At 40.6% G+C, this 24409-nt stretch overlaps 2 protein-coding genes and 5 non-coding genes across 12 annotated transcripts in view; 1 reads left to right on the top strand and 6 right to left on the bottom strand.

Moving 5' to 3' along the window:
• Nucleotides 1–4726, top strand: part of CEP295 (centrosomal protein 295) — a 56375-nt gene extending 51649 nt beyond the window's left edge. For all 4 annotated transcript variants that reach the window (XM_039338111.1, XM_039338112.1, XM_039338115.1 and 1 more), the window contains 4 exons: nucleotides 782–982; nucleotides 1324–1420; nucleotides 3077–3176; nucleotides 4424–4726. In XM_039338111.1, the coding sequence (XP_039194045.1) occupies nucleotides 782–982; nucleotides 1324–1420; nucleotides 3077–3176; nucleotides 4424–4471 (446 nt within the window). In that variant the 3' untranslated portion in view covers nucleotides 4472–4726. The remainder of the gene's footprint in view (nucleotides 1–781; nucleotides 983–1323; nucleotides 1421–3076; nucleotides 3177–4423) is intronic.
• A 340-nt stretch (nucleotides 4727–5066) lies between these two features.
• On the bottom strand, nucleotides 5067–24395 carry TAF1D (TATA-box binding protein associated factor, RNA polymerase I subunit D). Of its 3 annotated transcripts, none has more exons than XM_039338124.1 (14): nucleotides 24358–24395; nucleotides 22904–22978; nucleotides 20662–21046; nucleotides 19069–19244; nucleotides 17573–17618; nucleotides 16515–16655; nucleotides 14215–15077; nucleotides 12879–12926; nucleotides 11650–11706; nucleotides 9232–11224; nucleotides 7656–7741; nucleotides 7185–7241; nucleotides 6126–6206; nucleotides 5067–5356 (listed from the first exon to the last, which is right to left on the bottom strand). In XM_039338124.1, the coding sequence occupies exons 1-6, from the start codon at nucleotides 24360–24362 to the stop codon at nucleotides 16545–16547; spliced, it is 798 nt and encodes a 265-aa protein (XP_039194058.1). In that variant the 5' UTR covers nucleotides 24363–24395; the 3' UTR covers nucleotides 5067–5356; nucleotides 6126–6206; nucleotides 7185–7241; nucleotides 7656–7741; nucleotides 9232–11224; nucleotides 11650–11706; nucleotides 12879–12926; nucleotides 14215–15077; nucleotides 16515–16544. The 3 variants fall into 3 exon arrangements, with proteins under 3 accessions (XP_039194058.1, XP_039194056.1, XP_039194059.1); XM_039338122.1 differs by having other exon boundaries at nucleotides 16523–16655; XM_039338125.1 differs by having other exon boundaries at nucleotides 14747–15077; nucleotides 16523–16655.
• LOC120305840 lies at nucleotides 6383–6504 on the bottom strand. Its single transcript, XR_005556105.1, has one exon. It is a non-coding gene; the product is annotated as a small nucleolar RNA SNORA32 (small nucleolar RNA).
• LOC120305841 lies at nucleotides 7311–7445 on the bottom strand. The gene has a single exon (XR_005556106.1). It is a non-coding gene; the product is annotated as a small nucleolar RNA SNORA18 (small nucleolar RNA).
• On the bottom strand, nucleotides 11415–11553 carry LOC120305839. Its single transcript, XR_005556104.1, has one exon. It is a non-coding gene; the product is annotated as a small nucleolar RNA SNORA1 (small nucleolar RNA).
• Nucleotides 12591–12728, bottom strand: LOC120305837. Its single transcript, XR_005556102.1, has one exon. It is a non-coding gene; the product is annotated as a small nucleolar RNA SNORA8 (small nucleolar RNA).
• LOC120305838 lies at nucleotides 15251–15324 on the bottom strand. Its single transcript, XR_005556103.1, has one exon. It is a non-coding gene; the product is annotated as a small nucleolar RNA SNORD5 (small nucleolar RNA).
• Nucleotides 24396–24409: the final 14 nt, after the last annotated feature.

Raw genomic sequence — 24409 nt, 5'->3', positions numbered from 1 at the left:
GGGACTGCCACAAAGAAGAGGGAGTCAAGCTATTCTCCAAAGCACCTGAAGGCAGGACAAGAAGCAATGGGTGGAAACTAATCAAGGAGAGAAGCAACCTAGAACTAAGGAGAAACTTCCTGACAATTAGAACAATTAACCAGTGGAACAACCTGCCTCCAGAAGCGGTGAATGCTCCAACACTGGAGGTTTTTAAGAAGAGATTGGACAGCCATTTGTCCAAAATGGTATAGGGTTTCCTGCCTGAGCAGGGGGTTGGACTAGATGACCTCCAAGATCCCTTCCAAATTATTATTATTATTATTATTATTATCATTATCATTATTATTATGCTTGCAGTATCTGGCTCTTGATGATAAGGCTGGTTTGTTAGTATTATTCCTATGCAAAAGGCTTTGAACTCAAAATCAGTGCTAGGAATGTTCCAAGCATAAAAGAGCACAATTTTGGGTTAGAACGCTTCGGCTGTGATTAAACAAACTGTTTTGTGTTCACACAACTGTTTCAAACCCCCAACATTTGTGTTTAAACTGTTTTGCATACCCGTTAGCCATTAGAGGTAAAGAGTCTGATCATTGTTCCTTATTTTCCGTATCTATAAAGGGTTATGCTCTGTAGAAGTCTTTTCCATTTCTAAACGGTTTCTTGCCCTCAAAACTTAAGATTCTTGTTACTCAGTTTATTATGTATTTTCGAAAATAACAGTACTTTGTGGGGCTGGGTCTGAAGTTGTTGCAAATCACACTTCCTATTTGTAAAATGCATCTTTTTTTCCTCACAGTAATATTGTCAGAGTTTGCACCTGTCCATGGCAGCCTGCAGGAATCATTTTTGAAACGGAAGAAAGATTTTATTGAGAGATCTTTGAAAAGGGTGGAGAAACTAAAAAACCGAGAGCAAAGCTCAGAAAAGACCCAGAGTAAGGCACCTCCACTGAAAAAACCACAACTCCACAAACGAAACGTGAACTGGACACCTCACGGTAATTATCAGCAAACGAGTATGAATAGAGGGAAGATGAAACGTGGACAGTCATTTTGCTTGGGGCCTTTGCTATCATCCAGACAATGAATTGCTTAAAATTAATTTGTGACTATTGTGATTTGTAAACGTTCTGAGGAGAGGGCAAGTGTGCAGGAACCCATGGGCAAAACCCCATGTCTTTCTGTAGTTGTTCTCGTGTCTCAGTTTTATGCCAACATTGGGAGTCATTTGCTGCTTGATGTACAATGAAAAGCAGCGGAGGAATTTGCTTTTTCCTCTTGTCCTTGAAAGATTGTCTAATCTAAGCCTTATGTTTCATGTGTCCTGGTTGGATTCAAGCGGCAGCTGTTCATCTTTTGAAGAAAGGGGAAGAAAAAAGGTGCTCTCCAGTTGACAGGAAAGTGGCCGCAGAACAAATGCAGCAACGGACTTCAAGGTATTTCACCACCCAACATCAGAGAAATTAAACCAATGTCCTTTTTAACAAGCCATGTAATTTTAGCTAAAAGACCCGCCCTTTGATGTTGACTTTACAGGCCGTTATCAGCACCTTGAATTGCCCCTGAAGCTTTACTGGCAGTCAGTGCAGCTTGTGAAGCAAAGGTGTCAAATGGCTTATTGCAATGTGTGCAGCTGCATTCTCAGCTGGCTAAAGTTTCAAGGCCAGCCCCCCACAGAACATATTGTAGTGATCAAGCCATGAGGTGACTGGAGTGTGAGTGGTGATCTGAAGAACCTCCCCATTTAGGAAAAGGGTACAACAGAAGAAGCTGGGCAAAGATCTTCACAGCCACAGCTGCCACTTGCTCATTGGGCAGGAGGAGCTTTGAGTCCAGAAAGACCCCAAACGGCCCAAAGGCCTTGAATGGAGAAGGGCGACTCCATTCCAGGATAAAGATGAAATAAATATCCAGAGCTATTTTGCCCTGGTAAAATTGAATCAGCAGCAGTTCCCTCCCCATCCAGACACTCTCAAAGCCTCCAGGTACTTGGACAGGATCTTTTTAGTTCTTTTCCTACATTTCAACACTAAATTTGTAATTGTCATGGTAGAAACAAACAAGTGGACAAGGCTTCAGTTTACAATGTAATTAAAGGTCTTTCTCCTCCCCCCCCCCCTCAGTTTTTGAAGTTAACCACATTGTGTTGGTTTTGCTTCTTTGTTTAGCACCCTGATAATATTTGGAAGTTCGGTCTAGAATGGGACTCTGGCATAGCAATAGAAAGGATTTTAAACTTACATCTGTACAGTAGTTGGTTTTGCAAAAAAGAAAGCATCAACACGTATATAGGTATAGGTTCTCCTGCTTGAGCAGGGGGCTGGACTAGAAGATCTCCAAGGTCCCTTCCAGCTTCTATTCCTATTCCATTCCATTCTACTCTATTATTTCTATTCCTATTCTATGTATATAGCTGCCCATCTCATTTTTATGTGATTCGGTGCAGCTTACAATAAAATACATGAAATACACAATATAAAAAAAGCAAATAAAAATAAAACACCTAGCAGCAGACCATAATCTGATCAGCCAGCCAGCCAGCCAGGAGACAAGCTCTGTGATGTATCCAGGAACCAAAGCCAAGTTTCAAGGCCTTGTGGAAGGCCAACAGGAATGGGGCCAGTCTAACCCCAGGAGGGATGTTGTGCCAAAGGGCAGGAAAGGCTCTCCTTCTGGATTGCAACAGAATGGTCTTGACAGATTGGGTACAGCAGGTAGAAACAATTGGAGGGGGGGGGTTGGTCCCCACGTGTTTCCACTAGAAAGTCTGGGACTTAGGTCTAGCGCAGGGCTAGGCAACCTTGGCTCTTTTGTGACTCGTGGACTTCAACTCCCAGAATTCCTGAGCCAGCCATGCTGAGGGGAAAGGGAGAGGTTTCCAAGCTGAGCCATGCTGGCTCAGGAATTCTGGGAGTTGAAGTCCAGACATAAACGAGCCAAGGTTGCCTACCCCTGATCTAGCATTACTATTTTTACTGGTATCTTGACTGGAGATTGGAAATTCTCCTGAACTATTACTAGTCCCTTTGCATAAAGCATTGCCTTTTGAATTATTTACTGGTAACTGGAACAACATTCCATTTCTTCCATAGACTGTATAATAATCTGGCGGAAGTGAAAAACAGAAAGGAAGAGAAAGACAGAAAAGAAAATTATGCCAGGAACAGGGAAAGAGCAAAAGAATTTCACAAGGTAAAACATTTGCAACTGAATATTCCATCCCAGGCTCTAAAAATAAAAAAAATAAAACTCAATAATTTTTTCTGGTTATATTTATTCTTTTAGTTGTGAATCAAATTGACCATAAGTTTAGGCATTGACTTAAAACAATAAGAGGGATTCATCCTGTTTGCAATGCAGAAAACCAAATGTGGTTGGCAGCAAGTGCCAGAAGTAAAATAATGTTAATACCATATTATTCCTTATCCAATTAGCAATGAGCAAAGCTTGATGTTGCAATGGTGCTGAATGAATGGCACAACCAGTCCTGGAAGTCCCAGCAGCCACGCCTTCACAATGGCCATTTGCAATTTTCCCTGCCAATTTTCCACAAGCAAATCAATGCGGAAGCCTGTAGAGCAGTGGTTCTCAACCTTTTTAATGCTGAGACCCCCAACTGGTCGTGAGGACGACTCAACCGGTCATAAGTCGAGGACTAAACTGGTGCAGCACCGTTTGCAGAATGGGACTTTTGGCGGGCTCAGCAGGGCAGAGACAGCCTGGACAATTCCTATTCGCTTTTGAAAGCCAATAGAACTATACTCTATTCAAGAGAGTCTATTCTATTGGCTTTCAAAAGCCAATAGAATAAAAGGGAGTAGCACAGCTAAGGGGAAAAAAATGGCGGACTGCGTTGTTTGGCGACCCCCGTGAAATGGTCGTTCGACCCCAAATGGGGTCCCGACCCATAGGTTGAGAACCACTGTTGTAGAGAAACTTGAAAGTTGCTTCTGGCCCTTTTTCTCCCAAACCCTGGAGTACAAAATCCCAGGGTTTTAATATTCTACTCTTGCACTACTCCCCAGCCCACATCCAATTGCCACAGCACTTTCTGCTTCACTCACCCACTTTCCAGCCTCCTTTGGAGCCACTGGGCACTTTCAACTTCCAAGTGGCTTCCCTGCTGACAACTTGTAGGAAGCCAGAAGGAAGTTGCAAGTCACATAAGGTTCTTGCTTAACAAGGTGGCTTTGTTTTAATGACAGCAATGAGGACTACACTTTAGAAACACATGATTATTTAAAAGTAGAGCAGATAAAATGTCCAATATCCAAAAATATTTCTTACAAATTATTGTAGCTGTTCAGGAGTTTGACTCTAGATCTTTTGGTCACCTGTGCCACATTTTGGTCACTTTTAAACTTCTAAGTGCTGTTGCTAGTATACTTCTGCCATTTATTCATTGCTCAGATTATTTTTTCTTTTCCCTTTCTTTATAGAAAACAATGGAAAAACTACGAGCCAGGAAAATCAATTTGAAAACCTAGTATTTTGCAGATGTTCCACAAATGGAGGATAATTTATCAGCATTGTATTTGAGGACTCCGTGATAATTAAATTATGTGGCAGAATTTGAGATAATTCACATTTGGTATGGATGTATTTGCAAACTTTCCAACGCTGTATATAGACCATTGTCTCCAATTATGGCTTTTCAACTCAAGATTTTTATTTTCAAATGTCATGTGTTTGCTTTTTGTACTATTTTAACTATTTATAATAAAAACTTTTATTTGCAAAAATGTAGAACATTTGACAATTTATTCAAAAACCACATTCATTTTCACTTGCCTTTAAAAAATTTGTGCCAAAAGGGAGATTTATTGTCAGCCTCCTGCCAAACAATCCAGAAGATGGAGAATGAAAAGTAGTTGAATAGCAAGCTACCTTGGAAATTTCAGCTGCCAGTAAGAGAAAACATTGAACACAGCTTGTAATTTTTCTTCACCTGCCTACTGTTGCATTCATGAGCAGTCTTATCCCTGAGTCTACTATGTTGCTTTCTAAAAGCACATGAGATATAAAAAAGATAGAGGAACTACACCAAAATGTAAATAATGTACACAAGATCAGGAGACAGAATTCAGTTGTATGACTAATGCTTAATATCATTTATTAATTAAGCTATAATTAAACCACAGTACAGCAAAATTGCAAATGCAGTTGCAGAAAGCAAGATTATTCAAATAAACATCTGTTTAACAATTAGAAGTACCCAAGAGTATGGCTGCTTAAAAGACATATCTCAAGCTTTTGTTAAGAAAATAGCTGCTCAGTGAATCCCATAATTTTTCAAGCATTAATGCCCAAATATTTGGCAGAGACCATTCTGTTCCAGGTCATCCTCTCAGCATTCTTCAAGCGCCAGCTACCTAAAATAGAAGAGTATTTTTATGAGGTAAATCAGTGTATTTTTGGCTTGGCCTTTTCTTTTCACCAACCCTCAAGGGAGATTTATAGAGCTAGTTTAGCTGCTTATTTTGGTCCCTGTAGCCCAGTGGTTCTCAACCTGTGGGTCGGGACCCCATTTGGGGTCAAACGACCATTTCACGGGGATCGCCAAATGCAGTCCGCCATTTTCCCCCCCTTTTCCTTAGCTGTGCTACTCCCTTTTATTCTATTGGCTTTTGAAAGCCAATAGAATAGACTCTCTTGAATAGAGTCTAATTCTATTGGCTTTCAAAAGCCAATAGGAATTGTCCAGGCTGTCTCTGCCCTGCTGAGCCCGCCAAAAGTCCCATTCTGCAAATGGTGCTGCACCAGTTGAGTAGTCCTCAACTTACGACCGGTTGAGTAGTCCTCGACTTATGACCGGTTGGGGGGTCACGGCATTAAAAAGGTTGAGAACCACTGCTGTAGCCCAAGGAAGATACTTCTGAAGAGTGATTGAAATTTATAACGGGCTTTCCCCAACTTTCATTTAGCTGTTCATCCTAAATGACCTACAAGGGAGCCATCCAACTACTTCTGACTCCCAAATGTGTCTCCTCTCGTACAGATCACAGAGCACTCCAAATCGCCTTGATATCCTACAGAGGATTTCCATGTAAGGTCACCGCGTTAAGAGCTGCTTGTTGATCAGCACACAACCCCCTTTGAAGTGACCTTCTGCACAGCAACTTCCACAGCCTTCGTTTTTACCTTTAGCTTGAGTCCACTTTCAGCCAACTTCGCAGATCCCCACTGAGATTTTGTCAGGGGTATTTCGATAAAGGCTCACAACTGAAAATGGGGGGAAAACATCATAAGCATCAAGTGAATCTTGTTCTGATTTATTAATCTGTTTTAGATGAGAACGCAAGTAGAGCCAAGATGCAAGGGAAGACACAGAAAGCTAAGAGACATTCTCCGGTTTAAAGCTTTTAGATTTTGGCCCTCAATTCTTAAATCCCTCCCCCCAATGTTCCCACCAGACTTCTTGCTACCATGGCAGCAGTATAAAAAATCTAGAGGGGTTACTTTGCGGTCACGTCCACAGCATACCAGAAATAAGATTTTCTAGCAGCCTTGGTAGAGACCAAATACAGGTAGTCCTTGACTTATGACCGCTTGTTGAGCACTTGACAATGGGCTGTCCACATTTATGGCTATCTGCAGTTATGTGATCATTTTATGATGGTTTTGCCAAAAGCCAGCATTTTTGGCAAGATCAGCTCCTAGTGAACCATTGGTTTGCTTAATGATTATAATGAGTGCTTTAGGCCTACTGTGTTTGCCTAACCTACACCACAAAAAAAGTTATAAAATTCGGTCGGATGCATGGGTGACCCTATTTACGACCGTCATGACTTACAACCATGATGGGCAAGCTCCATTACAATCATCCATCAAGGACTACCTCTTTTAAGATATTATGATCTGAAATAAAGGTCTATTTCAGCAATTAGCGGTGGATTTTCACTTGCCAGTTCCAATGTGAAAACTGAAAGCAAGGTTCCATAGTTTATTATAATTTTTAAGACATTTGAAATATACCAGAAGAATATGTTTTCATATTCTCCATCCTTGCAGTATCGTCCCAGAATTTAGGACGGTGCAATCATATTTTCTTTAAGGAAATTAAGGTCTCTTGTTTTATGTTACTTCAAAATCTTGAACTGTTTTAAGAAATCCAAATTTCAGGCTGAACGTGGGATTATGTGCCACCAAGGCTCCAAAAGGCTACAATCAAAATAAATGAGGCAAAACTGGGCACATTACCTTTTCATGAACACAACTTCAGAAGGGTCAGCACAACTGATGTCACGTCCCTCCCACCTGCAGAGGGAAAAAGTATTTCTTCATGGCTGTTCTTTAGGAGGAACGCTGGGGCTATCCTAAGATCTTTATTGTCTTGTAATTTTACTGCACCCATCAAGCACAGAGATTAATGGGTAAAACGAAATCACAAGTCTGTCGCTTTATGAGGCGTTTCCAACGATAAAGAACCTACAGTTAGGCTCCATCGGGATAGACCTCAATATTGCTCTTTCAATATTGTTATAGCTATACAGGTTCTACCTACTGTTTTGGGACTCAGGTTTTATCAGAATAAGATATCTATTACATTTTACCACCTCCAGTTCGAGTATTACATCAGCTAAAAATGTATTGGCAGGTGTGTAAAAACCCAGACAACGTTCAATTTACTGCTCACAATTTGAAAGATAAAAAGGAAATGAGATTCCATACCAAGCCGTGCCTTTTTCTTCATCTGAAGCAGCTGCAGTTCACTTGTGCTGTGGGCTCACGTGGAAAAACCAGCTGCCAACTTGCAGCTGCAGAAAAACATACATTGAATAGGAGGGCAAGGCTATCACAAACAGCTACCTTCTTTTCCTATATCATAGGAAACCTCAGCTAACAATTTCCTACCTTGCAAGTTTGTTAAGTTGGGCTGAGATATACCAGCAAGCTTGACGAGACTTTAACTTAGGTTTCCCCCTACCCATCCGAACCCCATTGCCAAACTGATTTCTGCAAAATTTTATTTGCACGTAGACTCATTTTAAATAACTGCTGCTTTAGCTCTGGTTTTAAGGGACCAATTTCCAAGGAAAATATAATCCATTAAAACAAGCAGCTTAATAAGGCTTTCTCCTGTTCTTAAACCAGGGAGAAAAGACTAGTCCAGGGTTAGGCAACCTTGGCTCTTTTATGATTCGTGGACTTCAACTCCCAGAATTCCTGAGCCAGCCGGGAATTGAAGTCCACGAGTCATAAAAGAGCCAAGTGTCAACGCTGCTAATATTGAATATTCTTGCTTTGACAAAATATGCAGAACCGTCTGGCACTTTTAGAGTTAACTCAGATGAGAATGGAGAGAGAGAGCAATTTGCATGGGCTTCAGAAGGAAGTGAACCTTTGCCCCCCAGGCTGGTTGGAGAACATGACTCTTCACAGCAAAAGAGGGAGGGAAAATGCTAGCAAAAATAACTGCTCCGGGATGGAGACTTCAGATCTTGGCATCCATCCATGATGTGCCGACAATATTTTATACTGTTAATAAAGGCTTTTAGGATAAACAATGCCTGGAAGTTTTTTGAAGTGTTTCATTAGTCGGAACCTTGACACCAAGGTTGCCTACCCCTGGACTAGGCTATGTCACACAAACATTCAGGATTCCCCTTTTCTCCTGATCTTTCTCTTCCCTAAAGGATCTTTTTAAAGACAGAAGAAAAGCCTTTTAATGTTATTTTCAAAGCTATATGACAGTTTCAGTTATTTCATCTAAAATGGCAACAATAAAAAGATTTCCGGGGGGGGGGGGGAATCTCTCTTCAAAAGAGCTCAGTTTGCACTCTGTCCATTCCCGTCATCACCAACTAAGGGAGCCCATTGTTCATCCACTCTAGTCCCAGGGCGTTCTCTTCATCAATTACTTCCCATTGTGCTGAGAACCAATTATGCACCATTTGTAATCTCATCACCTGCTCGGCAATATAAAATTCCAAGGAATGTTATTTTCTATAGCAAAGGCCCAGAAAGTCAACAAGCTATTGTAGAAAGGCTACTTCAATCAACTTTGTTCAGAATGGCTGTTACATCACTCTTCTCTTTTCAGAGCAGTTGAACATCTGGCCAATCATCATGACAATCTCTCATCAGTCTTAAGAAAGGAACCACAATTTTCACGCACGCCACGCTTTGGCATGACGTCCTTTGAATTTTAAAAAACCCTTCTACGGTAACCTACTAGATTCCAAACATATCTATTTTTCTATTAGTAATGGTATCAATTTCAGAATTAATTCCTTCAGTATCTTACCATTTCAGTCATAGATAGCGATGGAAGAAAATATTTGTTCAGGATTGAAGAATGAAGTCCTTGGTGCTTTCTGAGCTTGGCCATTTTCTTGCAGATTATCTCATTATCAAGCAAGGTAACATCGTCAGTGCTAGTAGGGGATAGGGTTTGTTCTCATAATCTAACTGCTTGCCTTGTTGGTAGGAGTGGCCCTGAGGGTTTGCTGTTAAGTTTGTTTGGCAGTTCCTTGACTGGGTTATTGTTTGCTTCTTGATGGTCGGTCTAATATTGATCTTGGTCTTAATCTCTGCTCATCTGGGTGTTTATTGATGGTGAGGAGTTTTCATGTCTTCTAACTGCTAATTGGCGTTTACAAACATGATCTGCTAGTCTTTTGCCTATTGGCTGTTATAGGCCTTGCAATTTATGTTGTACAGGACTCCTGTTGTTTCTTCCGGGGCTTCCAGTTTACTTCTATTTTGGAGGGCTTTAGTTGATTTGGGTGCTGCAGTGATGCCGTGTAGTTGGAATAGTCTGTTGAAGGCTGGTGCGGGTGGCTTTACAATAGATTTGCTTCTAATTTGCCATCATCACCTCTGCTGAGAATATCCAAGAAAGGTTGTTCTTTTCTTCTTTCTAGGGAATTTTACTCCTTTGAAGATGTTGTTGAAGATGTCCTTGTGTGGTCTCTACAGCTAGTTCTTTTAAATTATGACAAAGGCGTCATCTACATGCCCAATCTATATTTTGGGTTGTATGTACGGGAGTGCTACTAATACCAGGAGGCGTTGTATTATGGTCTCTGCTATTAGTCCTGAAAGTGTTGATCCTGCAGGTGTTCGTTCCTTCGATGTGTAGATATATTTGTTAGTCGAATTAAAGCAACTAAGCAATCTTGGCTCTTTTATGACTCGTGGACTTCAACTCCCAGAATTCCTGAGCCAGCATGGGAGTTGAAGTCCACGAGTCATAAAAGAACCAAAGTTGCCTACCCCTGAACCAAAGGTATGTGGTTACGCAAAGGTTGATAAGGTCCATGACTCTAGTTACTTCGATTTTGGTGTATTTGGTTAGGCCAGTGCCATGACATCAAATGATGAATATGATTTTGTCTCCACCTACAACCACGCGTTGGATTGTTTGGAGGCACTGCAGCGAGGAGTTGTTGGAGTATTTGGTTCCCTCTGTGAGATATCTGAGCTTTTTAGTCAATCTTTTAGCAATATTGTAGGTTGTGGTTCCTGATAATGATACAACTGAACAGAGAGGTATTCCTGGCTTGTACACTTTGGGGCCTCTAGAGAGGTGTGGGAGGACAGGTCCACTACTTTTCATCCGCCACTGGTCTCTTTTGGTGATCTGCCCCTTCTTGGTGAGATTGCTGAGTGTTCTTGATCCAGGTGACTAGTTTTTGTATCAGATTGGTGTTCACTGAGATGGTAAGTTCGCCTTCTAATAATTCTTTTGCTTTTTGTGTATGTTCTGATGTATCCATGATAACCCTGGTTCAACCTTTGTCTGCTGGAAGGATGATGATAATTTGGCACTTCTTTTAGGTTTTTGAGGGCTGCTGTGTCTTCTGCTTTGAATTGGTTCCTACCTTCTTGTTTGGTGCTTTCTTGGGCCTCTGTGGGGAATCCTCTGGTTTTAAATGCTCCTTCTAAGGCTAGTAAAGGTTTCTAGTTGGTTGGCATCCCCTGGGCTATTAGTTTTGGCCTTTCTGTAAGAATGTTGTGAGGTAGATAATGGGCAGCTGAACATGTTAACCAGCCTTTTGGGCTCCAACCTTTGATACTGTGGTTTTAGTTTGGCTTTCCTTTTTCCAGCTTGTCTCAGGGAAGCAGTCTTGATGTGGTTGTCAGCCTTTCTATATGCTCTGGTGTGGTCTTGTTCCTTCAGCTTCTCCATGGTATGTTGATATTTGTGCACACTGGGATCATGAGTCGTATTTTCCCCCATCATCAGCACAGCAGCTTGAAAACCATCATCAGCCATAAGCAAATACTTTGGGTTCCTTTAAAAAAAAAGAGAGAAAACGTTTGCTTTGACTAAATCGGGTCATTTGTCTAAATCTGACAGTTTCTTTTTTTCCATTTCAATGAACAATGTGTTTTATCGAACTGATTTACCCCATTGCAACAGATTCTAGCATTGACTTATACACCTTCCGGTATCTTTATTTTGCTAATAAAACTGCAGGATAAATTTATCCCAGGTCTCATTGTCATCAATATAACTTGTTTTACAATGATGGAAGCAGAACCTGTGTTTTCTGTAGCCTCATTGCATCGTTTGGCAAACACAAAATGAGATGTGCCCACACTGAGTACTTCAAATGAGGCAAGAATTTTAACTTGAGTCCACAGTACAAACCCCTGTATTCCCTTGGGGGGGGGGGGAGAGCAATTATTCCCTTCAAATTAAAAGAAAAACTATTACCTTCAAAGATTTGCTCAAACAATTGCAGCTTGAGTCTACTTTTTGTCAGGATTTTTCCTAGAAAAGAAAATATTTTATTATGACATTTTTCAAGAACAGAGGCTGTATAATACAGGTAGTCCTCGACATACGACCACTACTGGGTCCAAAATTACCATTGCTAAGCAAGGCAAATGACTAGCACCCAATTTCATGGCCCTTTGGGCATAGTTGTTAAGCAATCACTGCAGTTGCTAAGTGAATCATGCAGTTGTTCAACAAATCCAGCTTTCCTCTCAATTTTGCTTGTTGGAAACCAGCTAGAGGGGCCGTAAATGCCAATCACAACTGTTGCATAGACTTCCAGTCTGCATCCTAGCAATGCAGCCAAGGGAAAGCGGGGCTCTACTCCCCACAGCTGATTTCTCTCTGCCAGGGGGCCCTAAAGGGGTCTAAAGTTGCCCCGGAGATGCGGTGAAGGAAGGGATCCTTGTCGATCACAGAAAGATGGTAGTCGATCTGTTTGATCCAAGGAAAGCCCTCCAAACCAGCAGAGGAAAGACTAGTTGCATTTCTGTAGCTAGCCTCAAGCTACTGACAACCAAAGAAAGAAAGCACTCATTAGCAGATAGTGAACAGCGTGTTTGGTACTGAGTAAGAAAACTGATCCTTTCTCTACTACTCTGATACACAATTCCCTGGAAAAGACAAATTCCCCAAAAAAGCAATAAAGTCCTCAAACGCGAGAAGGGGATTTTTACGCCACACTTCCAGAGAAACAACTGTTGTTAAGTACAAATTTTGATCACTTCATCTGAGGAACTATCTTTCTGCTGACAGAGAAAAACCAGCAACTAACGGTCTACTTGTTATACCAGTCACAGTATGGCAGTGTTAACAGGGAGTTCTTAATTTCCTTTGGTGCACACTGGTGGCCTGAGCCAACACTTTTAACTCTTCCTCCCTGTCTCAACAAAAATACCAGGTTGCACAAGCACAGCAGCTTGAGAACCAACGATGCCACATGCTGAATTGATCTTGCACTGTTTTTTGAACAAGCCATCAGTAACAACTGCTGGATGCAGATACCATACAGTGCGGTTATCGTTTCTTTTTTCAGAGCTGCAAAGATACCTGTGTACTGCACAGCCCCAAACCACATTTTAATAAGGGATGTGAAACTTTCAGGAACATTCATCTCTGAAACTGATCCTTTCATGTATTTCAAGTACTAATTGGTGCCAACGTACCTTTATCTTCCACCAAAATTGGTTTTCCAGTCTTTATTTTCCAGGAGCCTGAAATGAAGAATTGTCCATGCATCAGGAAACATTCTTACGAATATTTCAAATACCACGTATTGTGCTAAGCAATCAAAGGTTTAATTTTACTAGCTAATTGAGAAAAATGTGTTAACACTTACAAAAGATAAAATAAGCTTGAGAATCATTTAAATGCCTATAGTTTCTGTGCTGTATTGGCAGTCCTTGACTTATGACTGCAATGGAGCCTGCCCATCACGGCTGTAACTTGTTCTGGGTATAAGTCAAGGGCACTCACCTGGCCAACCCAATTTTACAAGTTTTTTCATGGTAGTTGTTAAGCACACACCAGGTTCGTTAAATAAACCAATAGCTCACTTTGGGCCAGTTTTACCATATACAATGCTTTTTTTTTTTTTTTTTAGCAAAACCATTGTAAAACACAAGTCATGTGATGGTGAGATGCTGCAAACAGCTGAAAATGTGGCACAGTTGCAAAGTGCCTGAAGTGCAGTCATGTGAATGCATGTGTGTGTGTGTGTGTAAAAGAGAGAACAGCAGCAGCCATTGGAACTTTGAATTTGTGCTGCAAGTAACCCCAAGGAGATCTGACGTATCTTTGAACGGTTGTTCAGGAGCTCATCAGAAGTCAAGTACACTACCTGTAAAGTTTCTTGTACTAGTCAAACAAACTTCATGCGTTCAGATTATTCTAATGTGAAATCAAGGCCCAGATATGATGATGTCCCTTCCTTTAAGTAACACAGCAAATACAAATTAGCTGTGGGTTGCAAAGAAGGTTGTATTATTAGCACTGACTCCAACGGCTTTCATCTGAGAGACCAGTCAAAACCTGGAGTTGTGCTGCCAAATAATAACAGAAAAAATTCTAAATGTCTGAATACTTTACAAAACTACAAAGCACAATATATATCGAGGTGGGCAACTCTTGGCCCCCTTTACAACCTGTGGACTTTAACCTTGGGACTTCTGAGAGTTGATGTCCACAGGACATAAAGGAGGCCAGAGTTGCCTACTCCGGGTCTGTCTTTATCTTAGACAATCAGTGGCAGAAAATCAAAGCTCTTTTTTTCCTGATGGAGGTTTTAAAGCAGTGTTTCCCAACCTTGACAATTTTAAGGCATGTGGACTTCAACTCCCAGAATTCCACAGCCAGCATTGCTGGCTGTGGAATTCTAGGAGCTGAAGTCCACATGCCTTAAAATTGTCAAGGTTGAGAAACACTGTTTTAAAGAAACCCATTAGCCTCCACTTTGAATCAGAAAGATGTTTTGTGGGGGAGAAGAGAATGATGCAAACTTACTTCCCACATAAGCTGAATTGCAGACCTTTTCTTTTCCAGATGGTATTGACGGCCATTTACATAGCAAAGCATGAAAACCAGGGTTTGTTTGTTTTTTAGCATAGCTGAAGCTGGATTGCACTGCACCATGTGCTAGATGACATCAGTCTATGCCACCTTCTGAATTTCTGTCCAGTTTATGTTCTATTTAAAGCCAAAGCTCAGACGCCCATCAGCCAATTGAAAAATATTAAGAAAGCAATTCAGCTGAGTCGCTACGTGATGCAGATCAAGTCTCTGAAAGAGAACTATTTGCAGAAATGTTTAAACTAGGGGGAGCTCTGAGCAAATGGAATAGAATTCTTTATCGGCCAAGTGCGATTGGACACACAAGGAATTTGTCTCCAGCGCACCCCATACACCCATCAAGATAAAGAGGGGCTTCAATTAAAAAAATTCAGCTGAGTCATAATGGCTTCATTTAGCTTCAATCGGCTGCAGAGATCAAGGTTGGTAGGCTTTTTAGCCCAATGACACCAGTTTTCCCCATCACCTTTCTTGTTCTGCTCCCAGATTAGAGATTTCCAAATGGAATCCATCAAGGGGGCCATTGTGGCAGCTGATCCTTTGTCAAAACTTTCAGGAGGGCAAGAAAACACAATGAACTTGATCTGAGCAAGGAGAAATTAAGCAAATGCAAGGCATCACAGTAGACTATGAGAGGTTGAATGCATCCATTTTCCAAGCTGAGGCATTTCAGGAATAGCGAAATCACAAAAGCTTCTGCAAAGAACAATCAGCCCCGATCAATTTTTGCCTCATCCAGTTGTCCTCGAACCTTCATTTGAAATACTGCGCATCATGGAGGACAGCCAGTGGTTTTGCTAGTTCAAAAAAACAAGAAAGAACACATCAGGTATATATCAATTTGCAGCATTAACCCAGGTTCTATTAAAGATACACAATGTCATTTACTATGGGTTTTTCCCCCCAGCATTTGTTCAGGTAGCCAATTTGTTCAAGTTGCCTCATGCTAACAATTTCCTCTGCACTCAATTCTGATCAGAGTATTAGGTTTAGTTCATTTGTGAATCACTTAGCAGTTGAACTAAAAACAGTCATCACAGGAACTGCAGTGCAGATTTTATGAGGGCAATTCCAAACTAAACCTCCGTTTGGTTATCAATGACACTCACAGACACAGAATGTTTATCGTACACATTAGAGGGCAACAACATTACATTACTTTTCAACATAATCGCCATTCCAATTGAGGCACTTGTCATAACGTCTTACAAGGTTTGAAATTCCTTAGTAGTAGACGCTGGGCACCAAATCTGGGCTATAGGAGAATGATCAAAAACATCCCAATGAAACTGCTTCAAAAGTTGATGTGTCTAGCGGTGTGCGGGCATTATCGTGAAGTGGTGCCATAGAAAATCCCACCAAATGTGAAGATGCCAAAGGAGTAACTGCTAGTGAAGTTCATGGAGCGTGGTTCGACCATCAATTCAGACGTCTACTGTGAAACATTACGAGCCATCCATAACAAGCATTGGGGCACGCTGACTTCCAGTGAAGTATTGGTTCACGATAATGCTCGCCCGCATACCGCTAGACGCACCAACTTTTGAAGCAATTCCGTTGGGATGTTTTTGATCACACCCCCCCCCATAGCCCAGATTTGGCGCCGAGCGATTACTAAGCAATTTCAAACCTTGTAAGACGTTATGACAAGTGCCTCAATTGGAATGGCGATTATGTCGAAAAGTAATGTAATGTTGTAGTTTTCTAATGTGTACAATAAAAGTTCTGTGTCTGCTGAGCGTCTGTCATTGATAACCAAACGGAGGTTTATTTACAAATTGCCCTTGTAGATCCAATTATATATTCTACACAACAGAACACTGACATCCCCTAAAAGCCACTGAAGATGTTACCTAGCCTGGTGACAAAATGTTCGGAAACCAATACACAAGCCTGGAGAACAAACCTTCATCCTCATCCTACACCCGAGCAAGATATTTGGCACTATTACACATATCCTCTTGTTGTCTGGATTACTGGCTTTAGCGAGTGCTACCAAGAATTTAGAACTCACCACACCTCATAAATACAAATTTTAAGTGGTAAGAAAACACCTTTAACATATTAGGATAAGGGGGTGAATGATACATATGTGCCCTCATTGTGACAAAACTGTGATTGGTTCATTGTTATGCAAAATTTGTGCACATAAAAGCTGTAAAAGCCACTGTGTCTGATGTTCAGAAAGAATTTTACAGTTAAGCGCTGAGAGAGGAAAGAAAGAAAAATTATACCTAAATACCTGGCCTGTATTTTGCTTGCCTCTAAGAGGCTTTATTAAGGTAGCTTGGATCTTCAGAACGGTACATTTTTGCATTCGATGATTTCTTTTTTTTCTTGGGAATCTTGCTGCTTAATATGAAACAGCTGTTGTCCTGGAAAAGAGAAACCAGTAGGGCACTGAAAAAGAATGCCAGTATCAGAGCAGAATCTCAACTCATTTCAAAAATGTATTTTGCAAAGAAGAGGCAGGCAGGCAAATCTGCTGGCACTCTGGAAACAGGTAAATACCTGGGATGCCCTGGGTTAGTGGTTGGTCTCCTTGTCCATTAGTTTAAGAGGGGGGATATTGTTAGCAAGACTTGCCGCCAGTTCTTGCAATTTTAATTTATCTTCTTCTAACTTACTCCATTTCCATTTTCTTTCCTTCTTTTCCACCTCTTTTAAGTCTTATTTTTGCAGGGCCCTGAACTAACACAGAATTCTGAACACAGAAAACTGGGGATCTAACACTTTAGTTTCTGCAACAAGTTGTGCAGCCTTATTCTGCAAGATCCAAAACAATGAGCAACAGGATGGCTCAGAGAAGCCTTGATTTAGGGACAGTCCTTGATTTTAAGACTGTTCACACCTTACAGAAAGTTAACCTACAAGTGTCCTTGTGCTTACAACTGTTGTATAACCCCCCCAGTCATAATTGCAATTTGTGTCCTTGGCAGCTGGCTCACATTTACAATCAGTTGCAACATCCTGTGGTCACATAATCATAATTTCTAACATTTTTTGCCAACTCCCAGAAAAAAAAATGGCCACTAGAGAAGCTGTATTTGCTTAATGACTACTGTAAAAATTGGGTCTGTTTCAACTTGTGATGGCAATGACTAAGACAGAAATTCTGGTTCCAATTGTGGTCGTAAGTCGAGGACTACCTGTAGAAATATGGAAAGTAGGAATGCTAATTTTTACAAAATTGCACACAATTAATTTTGCATTGGCCTGATTTCTAATGCATTTTCCCAAGATAGAGTGATAGTAGAATTGATGTGGCAAGCTTCAGTTATCGGAAACTTACCACTACTCTGGCACCAATGTTTTCATTCCCAGAAACCTCATCGTTGCTGAAACAGAACAATTATCGTATTAGACTTACATCCATCTTCTCCGGCACAATGTCTCCAGAATATGATTACACTTTCAGCTGAATTTATGTTCTAAGCCTTCAATATCCAGCCTTCATTTAGCCTTACCATTCACATTTTTCTTTTTACCTCTAGCCTTAGCTGCAGAACCTGTATCATAAAGCTACAACTTCAGTTCAGTCGGAAATGTGTGGCTTTTTTAGTTATTTTTTCAAAATTATGCATACCCCTTGACTTACGACCGATCACTCCTCCATGGGAATCAGTTAACAGCAACTACAAGGACTAGGATAGCTGTCACTAAGCAATGCAGTTGCACTTTGTGACTCCATTACTTAGCGATGGAAATTCCAGCTCCCAATTGTCAAGAGCAAATCAAGGGCTACAGGTAGTCCTCGACTTACAACCAGAGTTGAGCCCAACATTTCTGTTGTTAAGTGAGACAGTTGAGTTTTATGCCCCTTTCTTGCCAGTTAAGTGAATCACTGCAGCTGTTAAATTAGTAACATGGTTGTTAAGTGAATCTGGCTTCCCCACTGATTTGTCAGGTCACAAAAGGGGATCACATAACGTTGGGACACTGCAACCATTATAAATATAAGTCAGTTGCCAAGTGTCCAAATTTTGATCATGTGACCATGGGAGGGGTGCTGCAATGATATTAACTGTGAAAACAGTCAAGCCACTTTTTTTCAGTGCCACTGTAACTTTGAACCGTCACTAAACAAATGGTTGTAAGTCAAGGACTACTTATACTTGTATTATATTCAATGAAGAGAATAGGGGGCATTTAGTACAAAGCTGATTATATTTTTATTTGGGGCAGCTAAATTCTTAATCCCTGAAAATATTTGGATTCTTTTTATCAATTGAAAAATGACCCTTGAGTAAAATTTCATCAGAAGCTTTACACCAGTGGTTCTCAACCTTTTTAATGCCGCAACCCCCAACCGGTCGTAAGTCGAGGACTACTCAACCGGTCGTAAGTCGAGGACTACTCAACTGGTGCAGCACCGTTTGCAGAATGGGACTTTTGGCGGGCTCAGCAGGGCAAAGACAGCCTGGACAATTCCTATTGGCTTTTGAAAGCCAATAGAATTAGACTCTATTCAAGAGAGTCTATTCTATTGGCTTTCAAAAGCCAATAGAATAAAAGGGAGTAGCACAGCTAAGGAAAAGGGGGAAAAATGGCAGACTGCGTTGTTTGGCGACCCCCGTGAAATGGTCATTTGACCCCAAATGGGGTCCCGACCCACAGGTTGAGAACCACTGCTTTACACAAAAAGGTATCGGATAAAATCATATGGTCTATTAAGATCAGACTGTTTGGTATTAAACGGCAAAGTTCAATTAAAACTTCAAGAATCACACAATTGTGGCTGGGCTTTGGATTGCAAAACCCAACCTTAGGAGGTCTAATTGTACCTACTTGGTCTCTGCAATGGGAGAAATGGGTCCATCGTCGTCCAGGTATTTGTGCCTCCGTGATTCCAAGCATTCATTTTCAAGATCGCCTTCAGCATTCAACTGCGTCAAGGACTTCTTCAAATGATGTTCATATTTCAACATTTCAATGTATTTGAAAAACCCCTTCAAAGCTGCATGCTGGGAGAGAAGAATTTATTTTTTTTCAGCCACAAACAAAAGTGCATGTCTAAAAACCACTCAAAAATCAATACAGGACAAAATTGTCAACTGCGAAGTTTTCCTTCCATCAACACAATCATGAAGCAGCCAAGCATTCTCAAGGAAACAATTCAGAGCCTAGATCAGCCTTCCCAACTCATGCTAACCACCTTTAAAACATCTGGAGGTTTCTTAATTAGAGGGTTAAAGGGAGATGTTGAGATAAGGGGAATTTTGGTTATTAGATTTAAAATACTTACAAATTAGTTGAAAATAAGGATTTTATTTTTTTAATATTTAAAAATTAAACCTTAAAAGGGAAAAGAAAATGAATTACCATGAATATGTTTGATTTATTAACCCAGGCAATATATATATAATGGTTTTGATTTATTAAAGGGGATGTTGTGTTATTAAGTAGATGATTTAATATGGTGGGAAACAGACAACTTTTAGGAAATAGATTATACTCAAATAGATAAAATGTGTATTTTGGATATTATATTTTGTTATGAATTGAGACAAGGGAAATGTTGGTTACCCAAAGCCTGAAAATTATAAATATCAAAGGTTAAATTGGAATATTGATGGGAAACTAAAAACTGGGCAAAAATGAATAACGGGATATGGATTGTTTACGAAGATTGAATGTAATTAAGATATGTATAAGCTAAAAATGTATTGATAAATGTAATAATAATGTTTTTACTGAGTTGATATAATTAGAATTGTACTAGCTTGAATAGGAGACAGTGAATGTTAAGAGAAAAAGAGAAGAAATATCTGATGTTGTAACCTGAGATTTGCACTAAAGATTTTGTTATTGAACTATTAACCCAGTCACCACGTTGCTTTTTAAATATTTAAATATAAAACTGGAAAATTAATAAAATGTTATTAAAAAAAAAATATCTAGAGGACAGCAAGTGTGTGGACGACAGCCGCAAAAACATTACAGGTATTCGACTCACAAGTTTGTTTAGTGACTATTCAAAGTTACAATGGCACTGAAAAAAAACTGAGTTAACACTTTTTACACTCTTATGACCGTTGCAGCATCTCCATGGTTGTGTGAGATTTACATTCACATGCTTGAAAACTGGTTCGTATTTATGACGGTTACAACATCCCGGGGTCACGTGATCGTCTTTTGCAACCTTCTGACAAGCAAAGTCAATGGGGAATCCAGATTCATTGAACACCCGTGCTACAAATTTAAGAACTGCAGGGATTGACTTAACAAATGGAGCAAGAAAACTCGTAAAATGGGGGCAAAACTCACTTAACAAATGTCTCAGCAACATAAATTCTGGGCTCATTGGTCGTAAGTTGAGGACTACCCCTACTGAACATTTCCCCCCCCCCAAAAAAAAAGTAGTGTGGAAGTATAATTTACCTCATATTCTCGCACCATTTTTAAAGGAAGGTGCTTCCGGCCGTAGTATTTCTCCACAAAAGGAAATACAATTCCTCTGTCTTTCATTCTCCTCCTCTGCTCCTCTTCTGGAATTCTGTGCCTTTCTGGCCATTTTCTGTCATACTTGTGAGGTCTACTCACTTTCCTCTCCGTAGGGGTCCATCGTTTGCGGAAGCGGTGCTGCTTTCTTGTGAAGTGGTAATCAAAGAGGGCTCGAAGATCAATTTTAGGTTTGGGTAACTTCGTCTGGCTCTCGCCCTTCGTATGAGCTGGGGAAGGACCGCTCTGCATGGCCACGGACGATGCCCTCTTGCTGAATTCAAAGCTTTTTTTCCTGGAGCGCTTTGATGAATGTGGGCCAGATCTGAGGTAACGAAAGGTAAGAATTACTCCTTAGTAGCACTGCAGATTTGTCCATCTCTCCCCCACTCCCAGCAAGTCCAAACCAATGCTGAGGATGGATGATTAATTTCTGATTCATGCCAATAACTTTTCAATTGAGATGGATGCAAAATGGCTACTTGGAGGGGTTCTACCTATAAAGCATAGTAGAGAACCCAGCTCTCTGTGGCTAGAACACAGGTCGGCAACCTGCGGCTCCGGAGCCGCATGCAGCTCTTTGAGCCTTCCCCTGTGGCTTCCAGCGTCCTCTGCCTTTGCAGAGACAGAGACAGGCAATTGCGCTTCCCTGCTTCTCTCTCTCTCTCTCTCTCTCTCTCTCTCTCTGTGTGTGTGTGTGTGTGTGTGTGTGTGTGTAAAAGAGTGCACTCACAATGTTCTCCAAGGAGCTGAAAAGCTTACTGGGCGGAGCTCCTCCCTTTGCTGCTCTCTGCAGGAAGCAGGAAGGGCAGGAAAGAGCTAGCTAGCCCAGCTAGGCTGACTCAGGAATTCTGGGAGTTGAAGTCCACGAGTCATAAAAGAGCTGAGGTTGCCTACCCCTGAGCTTGTTGGACAACAGCTTGAAGCTTGTCAGGTGAGCAGCAGATAGGAGAGGGGGGGAGAGAAAGAGAGAGAGAAAGAGAGTGGAGGAAGAGGAGTGGCAGACCAAGGGCAGATAGAGAGGGAAGGAGAAAGAGACAGAGAGAGAGACCCTTTTGACATCTAAAATGAAGATAACACTGCATATATCCTTTTTTTACCTGTGTGTATGTATGTATGTGTGTATGTATATACACACACACAAACATACACAAACACACACACACCCCTATAATAAAGGTAAAAAGGGATATATGCAGTGTTATCTTCATTTTAGGTATCAAAGGGGTTTTGCGGCTCCCAGTGTTTTGTTTTCGGTGGGAAACAGGTCCAAGTGGCTCTTTGAGTGTTTTGGGTTGCCTACCCCTGGGATAGAATTACACACGAGCCCAAAGGTATATCATGGCTTGGTATGGGAAGCCAGCTATCATGGTTTATACATGTGACTTTCTTACAGAGCACATGGAATCAAGAAGAAAAATGACATAGGAATAGGAAAAGAGATAATTTCCCTACAAACTTTATATATAGGAATCTGTTAAAAACCTGCCTATTCTTCCAGGCTTTGGGACAAGGGGATGCCTGAGCTATGTTGGATGGGGTTTTGTTCTTTAGATATTTTACCCTCTTTTTAAACTATAAGCCATCCAGAATCACTATTATAGGCAGTCCTCAACTTACAATTCGTTTAGTAACCGCTTGAAGTTACAACGGCATTGAAAAGTGACTTATGATCTTTTTTCACTTAAATGACCATTGTAGCACCTCCATGGTCACATAATCAAAATTCCGGTGCTTGGTAACTGACTCACATTTATGACGGTTGCAGTGTCTTGGGGTCATGCGATTTCCTTTTGCAAACTTCTGACAAGCAAAGTCAATGGAGAAACCAGATTCACTTAACCATGTTACTAATTTAACAACTGCAGTGATTCACTTAACAAATGTGGCAAGGAAAGTCGTAAAATGGGGCCAAACTCACTGAACTTGGCCACATAAATGTTGGGTTTATCAGCTAGAAATAGTATTAATTCCAAATGAAAAGGTCTTAGACTAGAAGTGGAGACATTTTTTCCCTACAATATTTGGGAAGCTATTAATAGGAGACAATCCAATGTACAGACTAAAGCTAGCTATCCAATATGACTAATTAAAACATAGTTTGCTGAATATATGCAATGAAATGCAGAACTAATTTATTATTAAAGATATGACTTTCATGACTTCAATAAATAGCACTCACATTTCTGTATCTTGGTTATCAGGAACAGCTTCAGCTGCTAAAGTTCCTTTTTCATTAGCTACATTTGTTTTTGACCTTGAAAAGATAACAGAAATTAGTTTCACAGAATCAAGGTTGAAATACCTAAAGCTGTCTATAAGTCATGAAATCCCAAGCAAACTAATTCAAGAAAAAAAAATCAAGGTAAAGATTTGCTCAACATTTTATATATATATACAGATCTGATTTACCACAATGTTTTTAATAAGCTGTTTTGTTCAGTAATCTACAAAATCTCCAATTAAAATTAACAAACAGCAAAATCATTGTAATTAATAGAAACAATTAGCATCCACTGGAAACAAGAGCTAAAAGATATAGCTTTACAGGCAGTATTCAATATTTGCATTCCAGCAGGTTCCTTGCTTATTTAAAAAGACCACCCCAAATCTTGTCAATATGCAACAAAAAAAATCCAAAATAACTTCTACCCTCTTATGATCTGGAGTATTTGTGAGAATTTATATAGAGACATCTCAAAGAATTATAAGACTTGACTCCCTTAACAAGGTTTAACAACAATAGTGGTTTTTTGGAAGTTGAGTCATGGCAATTGCACTTTTTTTTTGTTTGAAACTTTGGGAATATCAACCCTATCCTTCCCTCCCTCCTTAACAACTCTATTCATTTCTATTAGGCAAGAAATGAAACCACCCCAGGGAGGACAGAGAAGGGGTTCCCCCTTATCAACTTCCTCAGACTGAAGAAGCTACTTGGATAAGCAGTGAAAAATTTCAAACCAAGAAAGAAAAGAACTCTAGTTTGCGATGCCAATTTCCAGTCAATTCTACCTGGATGACTATGAATCTCCAACGCCATGCTGCCCAAGTTTACATAGCATGCTACATCCAAAAGTCATATCATGCCTTGATGTGATGTATAAACCTAGCCTTTTCTACGCCAATAATTATCTTGGAGAGAGGTTGAAGGTCACAACGTGGGTGAGTGAGTCCATGTTTAGGGTAGATTTTTTTACTGGGATAGGCCTATTATAGGACTTGCCCATCTCAAAATGACACTTTCTGTAAATTTTAGCAATTACGGATAAGAACTGCGGAGATCACTTGTCCAATTCCGATTTTTCTTCTATCTGGTCGAAAGCAAGAAGGCGGGGGGACCGGGGAGAATGAATCAGGAACTTAAAATCCTAATTAGGGAGTCACGTATCTCGCGCTAAGCCACCGGCTTGATGGAAGACATCATTGCTCATCTCATCTATCACCCTGCCTAAACCGTCCAGCCAACCAACCATATTGCGGTCTAACACGACGGGCGAATTAGAGCAACAGCCGTCAATCGCATGCAGGTTTCTATCGAGATGGCGGCATACAAGCTTGATGAATAAATACATAAACAAGCAGCGCTGAACCCAGACCAGAAACCCAACGGATGGCAACGGATTCCACACAACTCACCTCATCACGCGTATCGCCAAGGCCGCGAAAGCCCCGGCGGGCCGCTTATATT

Source organism: Crotalus tigris, unplaced genomic scaffold, assembly GCF_016545835.1.
Source record: "Crotalus tigris isolate CLP2741 ecotype Arizona unplaced genomic scaffold, ASM1654583v1 scf7180000017691.523996, whole genome shotgun sequence".
NCBI lineage: Eukaryota > Metazoa > Chordata > Lepidosauria > Squamata > Viperidae > Crotalus > Crotalus tigris.
The sequence above is the reverse complement of the archived record's forward strand: the minus strand, read 5'-3'. Positions and strand labels throughout refer to the sequence as shown.